Source organism: Cheilinus undulatus, linkage group 17 (assembly GCF_018320785.1).
Source record: "Cheilinus undulatus linkage group 17, ASM1832078v1, whole genome shotgun sequence".
In the NCBI taxonomy this organism is placed as follows: domain Eukaryota; kingdom Metazoa; phylum Chordata; class Actinopteri; order Labriformes; family Labridae; genus Cheilinus; species Cheilinus undulatus.
In genome coordinates this window covers 20,289,278-20,299,391 of record NC_054881.1, presented here as the reverse complement: position 1 = coordinate 20,299,391, position 10,114 = coordinate 20,289,278, and the positions used below count along the sequence as shown (strand labels likewise).

Genomic DNA, 10,114 nt, shown 5'->3' with positions numbered 1-10,114 from the left:
TTTGCTTCTCTGTTTACCGGTGGAAGAACTTCTCAACCACTACAGTCCACTTCATTTAACTCCCAGTTCAAGTTTGCATAACCCTACAGATGATTTAGCAACTTTTAATGTTTCTAACACTTAGATAAGTAAAAAATAGTGTTTGGTAGTAAGTTTTTGCAGTGGAACATAAAAGCAGACCTTCCTTTAGAGCTTAGATGAAGATTAAGTGGTCATAAGACTTAATTCAGATTCAGGAACTGGATCATATGATTGTGGCTTGTAAAAACTTTTCTGATGTGTCATCTAGGTTCAGTTACTGATCAGCATCGCTCTCACAAGAATGTGGAGGGACAATAAGAGCTGATCATGCGGGTCTTTAGAAATCATTGACAAAGCTACAAAGAGACTATGTGAGTGCCTTGCCAACTTTTGGGAGGTATTTTCTGTAAAAATGTGCCTCTCCTCCTTGATGCCAGAGTATTTCTATACCTGATACTGAGGGTTCAAATGTCGTTGGTCACTTGTATTTTTGATAAATATCAGTGGTTTTCTAAGTGATAATGTCACATGTTGAAAAGCTTGAACAAAAATAAAGAACAAAGTTGATGGAAAAGCTTTATTTATTCATTGTTGTGTTTGTTTCAGGAAGATAAAAAGATCCCTAACATAAAAAATGGGCTGCTCAAACCGAAAAGAAACTTTACATTTAGCAAACAGAGGCATGTTGGGAGTCGGCCTCCACTTTAAGAAGTGGGTTTTCTGTTTGTGTCCAAACGTAGCAAAGCTTTATTGTGTTGTTTTAGAAATTAACGATTTCACAACGGGAAGTGACTCATTAAATAAGCAGGAACTGCAAATGCCTCCTTGGCAATTATGACATTGCAACTCAACATGAAAAGCTTCCCAAAGACGACAACCCTAATTTAGTACAAGTTACAAGATAAAAGGAGATTATTTGATTATTTTTTACATTCATAAACATCACATTCTGTTGTTACATACATTTAAGGAACATTTTGTGTGCTCTAAGACTGTCCAAGGAGCATAAAAGGGAGAGCTTTCTGGGGCCCATAGAGGTCAGCAAAAGTCTTTTTCAAGATGTAAACCCCTTTTTCTTTAAACAGAATTACCTTTTTGTGTGATTTTAACCATGTGGATGGGTACATTGAACTAAACTGTTTGGAAAGTAATGTCAGACTTTATCAACGCCATAATGTGAATGAACGTCAGGGTGCTAGAGAATAAAGTAGAAAGAACTGAAAAAAATTGAGGTAATTTGATGTAATAATTGCAAAAAGAAGCAAAAATAGCACAAAGGTAGGTTTCAACAAGTGGCAAAAATTGGCTGTAAAAAGTACTGGAAAGTGAAAACAGCAGTTCAAATAAGGAGGAAAAATGGTGAAAAGCCGTTAAAAAGTGGCAAATATGAGGTAATAGCAGCAAAAATTGAATATAAAGTTAAATGGAGCAAAAATGGCTGGAAAAAAGGATGCAAAGTGGTTTAAAAATACAAAAAAACGAAATTTGAAACAGAAAAGAAAAACTTTAGTTCTTTGAGTTTCCACTTACATCTCTCTGCAGAAGCACTGAAGGTCCCATACATGACCCACGTTAAAATAAACATTCTTAAAGCAGAAATAAACATGTTGTATATTTGGTTGCCATAGTTTAAGTCTTTATTAGCACATACTGTACAGTATGATTTTTTTTAATATAATTGGCCTGTTTTGGTTGTAAGTCCACAAGTAATTCAACCTGGACCTGTCGTGACTTCACATCCTTTGGTTTACTTGAAATCATCACAGCAGTATCCCATGAAGTCACTGACAGGTATGTCTCTGTGTGTTTGGATAAAAGCATACAAAGAAGTGAAGTGAATTGAACTGATCCTTTCATTTATACCAATACACTGGAATCAGAGTGCATTGTTCTTACAGTCAGATTTATAAATTTAAAACAAGTAAAAAAGTGACTCAATCAAAACCTAAAAATACATGTGATAGAGAAGGGGGAAGATGAGCACCAAACAGCACAGAGATTGCAAATGGTTGCTGAGACCAGTGCGTTGAGGACTACAGACTCTGTCTATGGGCGTCTGCTCTACCCACTTAGCTAAACCGGCGCCCTGAAGGACAGAAACAACTTTCACTGTCACACTTTATTTAACAGGCTGAGACTGAAGTTGGAAAAGTATGTCAGGCATTTATTATCAGAAACAAACATTAAGAATCTCCCACATGATCAGAAATAAATCTTTCTCTGATTACAAGTTCATCAAAATCCTAACAGTTGAATTGTTGATATTTACAAATAATGGCCACATACACCATGAAAAGAGACCGTTGTTTGTTTTCTTGCACAGAGGTCTTATGAGACTTTGATTTAACAGCATTTAAAGGAATGTATGCTGACTGGATTTGTCAGATCAATTACATACTGCAAGATGATGCTGTAAATCCACTCCCTCCTAGGTGTCATCAAAGCTAAAAACATCCATTTTCAGACTAGCTATAAATCGTTTCTCCCAAGTTAAATATCTAGTGTTGAAACATAAAGGCCACTTGTGAATACAGGAAAATATTCTTAAGTAAACAAACTTCATATCTGAAAATGTACAAAAATAGAAACCAGTATTTCAAGAGTGAAAATAGATTAAAAAAAATCCCAATGCAACATTTAAAGATGAGTGCAGCACCACCTGCTGGTCAGACATAGGCAGTGATCATGAAAGAGGACACCATGGCCATTCAGCAAAGTTAAAGGCTCAATCTGTCTTTTAATTGACTGTGTTTATGTGAGAAATATCTTCAAGATAGTGGCCAGTATGTTTACCAGCATGACTTATATAAACAGACATTTAGCATGTTCTGAAAACATGAATAGGTCAGGTAACATTTTTAGTGTTTCTCCTTAGTTAAAAAAAAAAGTTGAATGTCATTTTAAATTTCCATATCCCTTTGATGGAGTATTAACGTAAATTATTATGTTTTGTCATGTTGAATTCTATGAGATAAACAACAAACGGCTTTCTTAAAGATTAAAGAAATCTGATACAGAGAAACCTTTCAGCAGGGACGTAACAATGCCTCACAATGCAGGCGAAAAGCAATACATGGGTGCAATAAAAGCAAAACTTTCTTTTCTCCAGCAGAGGGTGCTATCTGCTTTTGGCTTCTCTCTTGACAGCAGTACCATCTATACTGGGGTATTAAACTCAAGACCTGGTGGCCAAATTGCTCAATGGTACAGTCATGGTGTTTTTTTTAATACAACCGGCCCACAAGTATGAGGTCTGCAGATTTCTTCCAGTACAAAAATATCAACTTAACTTTGATGATTTCAAATATCCTTGTTAAGTCATAAAAATTTGAAGAAGTAGAGTGAGAATAATTAGATAAAAAGTCAGAAATGTGAGAAAATAAATTATTTTGTTTTACTCTCATAAATTCAATTTTGCATCTCACATTGAAGATGTAAACTTACATGGTTTCGACTTGTTTCATATTTACTTTTTGAATTCATTATTTTGACTTTTTTATCTCATATTTTGACCTTTTAGATTCACAATTTTAAATTTTATCTAATTTTAAACTCATGATTTTGAATTTCATCTTATATCTTGATCATTTAAGCTCCTAACTATGACTATTAACTCAGTATTTTGACCTTTAAGACTCACAATTTGAAATTTAGGGAAGAAGCATATTTTGCATTCATACTGCTAAAGAACTGATTTGATAAAAAATAATATTTACCCATACATTTACTTAAATCCCACTTTTTTTTAAATAAAACTTGAAAAATGATTTAAAATGTGCAATAAAATGATATTTATGCTGTATCATTTTACACATTATGAGATGAGTGCATTGTTACATCCCTACCTGTCACCAACTAGTCTAAAAGTAAAGGTTGTGAGAGTGATCAACATTAACAACAATGGATAAAAAACATTTTGAGTAAAACCTTAAATAAAATCTTTTTTCATCCCACTCTTCTTCCCTTAAATTGGGCACATCTGCTGCTGCTTCCATTTCTCTCCAGCTGTTAAAGAGTTCTGTACAGAGGACTGTCGTCCTACGCTAAAGTCACCTCTACATCTATGGGGTCAATAATTTTGTCCTCTCCATTGAAACCATTTGTGATTGGCTGGGGCTCACCTTCATCCAGACCCTCATTGGTTGGTGACTGGAAGCCGCTGTCACCATGTGAGCTAGTGTCTGTAGCCAACAGCGGCTTTGGCGACGACTCACAATCTGATTCTACTGCAGAGACCTCAGCAATCCGCTCGCTGTCGTCTTCCTGCACCGCTGTCTCTATTTTGTCAATGACGTTCTTGATGGCTGTTTCCTCCTGATGATCTGGGTCTACTTTCTTCTTCCTGCTTCCTTTGAGCTGTTGGAGGAGTGACTGCGGGGATGACTTGTCTTGCAGGGATTTCCTGGGGACGTCCTCTACCACCGTGGTTATATGTGTCACATCCTCTTGTACTCCATCCTCTAGTGTGATTGTGCTGATGGGCGGCTCTGTCTCATCACTGTCTTCGCTCAGATTTTCCTCTGAAGCAGGAAGTACCATCTCCACCACAGGGTTGATCAGACCTCTGATCTCATTCACGCTGTCGGGGGACTTTGGATCATCCAGTGGTCCAAAAACCTCTTCTTCTTTCTCCTCCTCCTCACCCTCCTCCTTTTCCTCCATCTCCTCCTCTTTTTCTTTTTCCTCCTCATCTTCTTTTTCCTCCTCTTCCTCCTCATCTTCTTTTTCCTCCTCTTTCTTGTCATTTTTTTTAGTCTCAGACACTTCAGCACCCTCCTCTGGAATCAGATCCACCCCTGGGACCTCCAGGCAGGACTCATATGGCAGAGGAACCCCATCCAGTTGAATCATGGACACCACCTGCCTGCGTCTGCTTCCAGAACCAACAGCGCCACCCCCCAGTGGTCCCTCTGTCTCATCACCTCCAAACTTTGTGGCCCAGTCCACCTGGGAATTTTCTTCCAGGAGGTGCAGGTTGGGGTCGCTATTTGTCAGAATGATGCTGTCCCTGTAGAGGTTGTGTCTTCTCTGGACAGCTGCTTCCTTCACAGCTACAAAGAGGACAAGAAAATCAATCACAGTGGTCACTCGTATTTAAGATAACAGTAAAATACCATTGTTAACTATTTCTGTTATTGCTTTTGTCCTCACCCATCATAATGTCCTTTGAGACGGACTGAAGCACCACCTCTTCAAACATGTTTTCCACCAGCAGGAAGCGGGAGAAGTCCTCAAAGATTAGCTCCTTAAAGCGAGGAAGCTCCTGCATAAGTGATGAGGTGTAGAAAGTTTCCATCAGTGAGTGAAATTCTAACATATCATTATCATCTTAGGATCTGATGCATCCAGTTAGTATTCATCTATTTCAAGGGATGTTAAATCAAAGTCACTCAACCACTGGCAATGGTAAATGCTTACCAAAAGATTTAGAAACAATCATCCAAACTTGTGGGGTTAGCTATCAATTCATTAAGATGTAGAAGATAAATATACCTTAAATCTTCTATCTTAAAGCTTTCATTCTATATATTTTTTCATATGTTATATTCCTCATTGCAAAATCACTACAGTAATGATGATTACATTTTATGGAAGCCTTCAAAGGAAATACATCCATTTATCTTATCATGCTCCTTTTTCCTGTGATAACCCAAGTAATGCTGGGTTGTTTTCTCAAGATCTTGAAGTATTAAAGCTGTTATCTTGAGGTGACAACGTTGGTTCTCCTGAAGTTTTCGGGGAAAATGTTACAAAGTTATCTGCTAAAATAATCTGATCACTTTTGTGAGTTTAAATTTTTGGAAATGCAAAAGTTCTTGAACACACTACCTTTCTCAATGTGTAATACATTAATGTGACAAGTCAGGTCCTGTGTCCACAGCCATGATCAGCTAACTAACCCCAATTACTGCCTCCCGGCTTCCGCAACCAATCACAGCTCTTTCTCTTAACACACTAACTTCTCACTAATCCTTGCTTGCGGTAATGCTGATGTACCACGCTGCTGCTACTGGCAAAGCTTAACCTCCTCCACCCCAGCTTCCTCTTTTATAGCATACAGCTTGTTGTACCCTCATATTCATGCTACTATGGATTAATTGTTTTTTTATTAATTTATTGTATTCTAACGCATCATCACACATGTATCTGTCCATATGGGACTTTCTAGCCATGCCCCTTCTCGAAAGTCAAAGCATGCTGCTTGACTAACCCAGGGAGCATCTTTTGACTTGAACTCTCTGCAGAGTCAATCACTACAGACCTCCAAACTTCATGTGGCCTTCAGATGAAGCTCAAGAACAGTACATAAAGAGCTTCATGGAATGGGTTTCCATGTCCGAGCAGCTGCATCCAAGCCATACATCACCAAGTGCAATGCAAAGCGTCAGATGCAGTGTTGTAAAGCACGCCGCCTCTGGACTCTAGAGCAGGGGAGACGCGTTCTCTGGAGTAACGAATCACACTTCTCCATTTGGCATCTGATGGACGAGTCTGGGTTTGGCGGTTGCCAGGGGAACAGTACTTGTGTGACCGCAGCGTGCGAAGTGTAAAGTTTGGGGGAGGGGGGATTATGGTGTGGGCTTGTTTTTCAGGAGCTGGGTTTTGCCCCTTAGTTCCAGTGAAAGGAACTCTGAATGCTTCAGCATACCAAGAGATTTTGGACAATTCCATGCTCCCAACTTTGTGGGAACAGTTTGGGGATGGCCCCTTCCAGTTCCAACATGACTGTGCAACAGTGCACAAAGCAAGGTCCATAAAGACATGGATGAGAGAGTTTGGTGTGGATGAACTTGACTGGCCTGCACAAGTCCTGACCTCAACCCAATAGAACACCTTTGGGATGAATTAGAGAGGAGACTGAGAGCCAGGCCTTCTCGTCCAACATCAGTGTGTGACCTCACAAATGCGCTTCTGGAAGAATGGTCAAAAATTCCCATAAACACACTCCTAAACCTTGTGGAAAGCCTTCCCAGAAGAGTTGAAGCTATTACAACTGCAAAGGGTGGGGCGACGTCATATTAAACCCTATGGATTAAGAATAGGATGTAACTCAAGTTCATATGCAAGTCAAGTGAGGTGAGCAATAGTTTCGGCAATATAGTGTATATTTTTGACAAAGTGGGACCTTTCACCAAAAAGTTTGGAGAATCAGGCCAGTGAATTTGAACCAAAGCTCACACACAAAATGGTTTGGTCTAAAATTGCTGCAACTCACAGTTGAGAAGGATGGTGACAGCTGCTTCAGCATGTAGGGGATGATGATCTGCAGGAGAGCCTCTCTGAAGAACTTCTTTCTCACAGTGCTGCTGTCATAGTCGTATTTCTAACAGAGAAAGACCAGAAAAACATATGCACAGTTCAAAGACGCATTTAAGTTTAGAATATCACGGATAATTCTTAACAAAAGGACCTTGGATTAATTTTTGCTGTTTGCTCTAAGTGTGCTGAGTAATTCTGAAAAACATCAGCATCTCAATCATCAAATCTATCCTGCTTTAACCAACTTGACCATGTCCTTCAACCCCTCTGTCAGTCTTTACCTTAAGAACCCGGTCTTGGCATTTTTGGATGGTCTTGCACATGTCTTCTTCTCCCTGAGTCTTTAATGACTGATTCAGCAGCTGCTCAAATGTGTACACAGAATTGTCCATTTGCTGCCAAAAATATAAAAGAAGTGTTGTGTCATAGAGAGGCACATGCATACTGATGCTGTTTTTTTTTTTTAAATAATCCCCAGCGTAAAGTTTATCAGTACATCATGTCATACTGTTTTTGTCCAGCAGGTGTAAGTAAAGACTCCACAACAGGCAGGTGTAAGGGTGTTGGTGTGTGTTCGTAAGAGACATAAGGAAGTGTTTTCATGTATTCTGACACTACATTGGTACATGCTGGTTTTTGTGTTACATAAGAGAGAACTGCTGTGGTGCCTCACCTCTCTCATGAGGATCTGAGCTCTGCTGACAAACACTGAAGGGCTGGAGACATCAAATCTCTGCTGCAGCCCCTCCAGGTTTAGTTCCTCCACCTTTTCATAGCAGCTCTGCATTTTCACTGGGTGGAAGGCGAGCATGGACAGCCTGTCCATGTGCTAGTAGACAGAGATAAAGGAGAGAAATTGTGATCAAAGCGGTACAAATCTTAGAGCGAAACAGGAAGAAAGCTTCAGACACTCCCTGCTTCTGTTCAAAGCTTAGCTATAACCAAGGCTGCTGTTTTGTGTTTCACCTGCATTTATAGCATCTATCAGTGCCATTTTTTTTTTTCATCTTAGTGGTGTTACAGGTTGTCTTGTTTATGTCCTGCATTTAATCTCCATGTCCTAAGTCCAAATTAATGTCTATAAAACACTAATATGCAACTTGCAAATTGGGACACTGCAATTTTACTTTGTTCTTCTTTGCAAAACTGCTCAAGCTCTGTCAGGTTGCATGGGGAGCAGACGTGAACATCACTCTTTAAGTCCAGCCAAAAATTCTCTACTGGATTGAGGTCTGGGTTTGGTGTGTGTGGTGATTTGCCGTGTTTGGTCTGCCAAACATAGCGTCTTGTCTGATGGCCAGAAAGCACCACTTTGGTCTCATTAGACCAAACAACTTGACCATGGAGTCTCCCACATGCCTACTACTCTAGTCCAGATTTGATCTGAGTTTTCTTTAACAGTGGCTTTCTCTTTGCCACTCTCCATAAAGCTTTGACTGGTGAAGAACCTGGGGAACAGTTGTTGAATGATGAGTCTCTTTCATCTCAGCTGCTGAAGCTTATAACTCCTTCAGAGTAGTCATAGGTGTCTCGGTGGCCTCTCTCACTAGTCTCCTTCTTGCATGGTCACTCAGGACGGCCTGATCTAGGCAGATTCACACGTGCAAGATTCCTTCCATTTCTTGATGATGAATTTAACTAAACTCTGGGGATGTTTAGTGCCTTGAAATTTTTTTGTATCCATCCCCTGACTTATACGCTCCAATAACATTTTCTCTGAGTTGCTTGGAGTGTCTTTTTGTCTTCATGGTGTAATGGTAGCCAGGAATACTGATTAACCAGTGACTGAACCTTCCAGACACAGGTGTTTTATACTACAGTCACTTGAGAAACATTCACTGCACTCAGGTGATCCCCATTTCACTAATGGTGAGGAGTGAATAGTTATGCATTCACATATTTTACATGGCATATTCTAATTAAATTGACATTACTCTATAGAAATCTTTGACAATAAAGAAGTTTTTGGTTTAAAAAATTGTCAAAAAAGCTAAGTTATATTGATCGTAAGGTAAAACATCCAAAGATGTGAATACTTTTTTTGGCACTGTACTCAAAGTATTGAATCCAAAAATTCCAGCCCTTCATTTAAGGCTTCTCTGAAGTTAAGCCCACAACACAAAGTAGTCCGATCTGAGGGAGTTTATTTTTCTAACGAAGCCCCAAATAATGTGAAATTATTCATGTGCAGCATCATATCTGACATCTCATCTCTCTTTGTGCATGTCCTTAGGATCCTCTTTGTGCATGAGTGAAAAGAAAAAAAATTGGCATGACTTACCTCTCCAAGTTTTTCTTTGCCCCCTTCGTTCAGTGAGTTCTTGCTGATCTCCACCAGCTCCTTAAAGAAAATGTCCCTGACCTCAGAGAAACCTCGGCTGGTTGGATCCATCAGAGCCTCCAGGATGGAGCTGATGTAGGGCTGGACGTTTGACCGTAGGGTTTGCTCCGCCTTGGGTAACACCAGAGCTGCATGCCAATATCAACATGTGGAGAATGGAGTTTAAAAAACACAGTTAGAGCTTCAGCTTTAGAAAACCAACAACAAAGGATGCTGTTTAAGAGTCAGTCAAAGCATGAAGAAACACAAAGGCATGGCTCTGACCTCACATGAACTATTCAAATATTTTTAATCACTCTGAGTATGTGTATTGTTCAATACCCTGCTGTAATGGTTGGTATGTTTGCAATGACAATTGTGTAATTTCAGTGGAAGTCCTGCAAGATACACCCAACTGCTCAACACACAGTCCGTGCTAAAAAAGGTAGACAAACCAATGTCACAGCATGGATTACAGGTACATTTCAAAAAAATTAGAATATCATGAAAAAG

General features: G+C 39.4%; 1 protein-coding gene across 3 annotated transcripts in view; it reads right to left on the bottom strand.

The window, feature by feature from the left end:
- Nucleotides 1-595: 595 nt before the first annotated feature.
- Nucleotides 596-10,114, bottom strand: part of niban2a (niban apoptosis regulator 2a) — a 44,535-nt gene continuing 35,016 nt past the window's right edge. For 2 of the 3 annotated variants that reach the window (XM_041810544.1, XM_041810546.1), the window contains 6 exons: nt 9,563-9,750; nt 7,955-8,110; nt 7,563-7,676; nt 7,238-7,345; nt 5,173-5,284; nt 596-5,072 (listed from right to left, as the gene is read on the bottom strand). In XM_041810544.1, coding sequence (XP_041666478.1) covers nt 4,060-5,072; nt 5,173-5,284; nt 7,238-7,345; nt 7,563-7,676; nt 7,955-8,110; nt 9,563-9,750 — 1,691 coding nt within the window. In that variant the 3' untranslated portion in view covers nt 596-4,059. The remainder of the gene's footprint in view (nt 5,073-5,172; nt 5,285-7,237; nt 7,346-7,562; nt 7,677-7,954; nt 8,111-9,562; nt 9,751-10,114) is intronic. The other variant, XM_041810545.1, reaches the window with a different exon arrangement.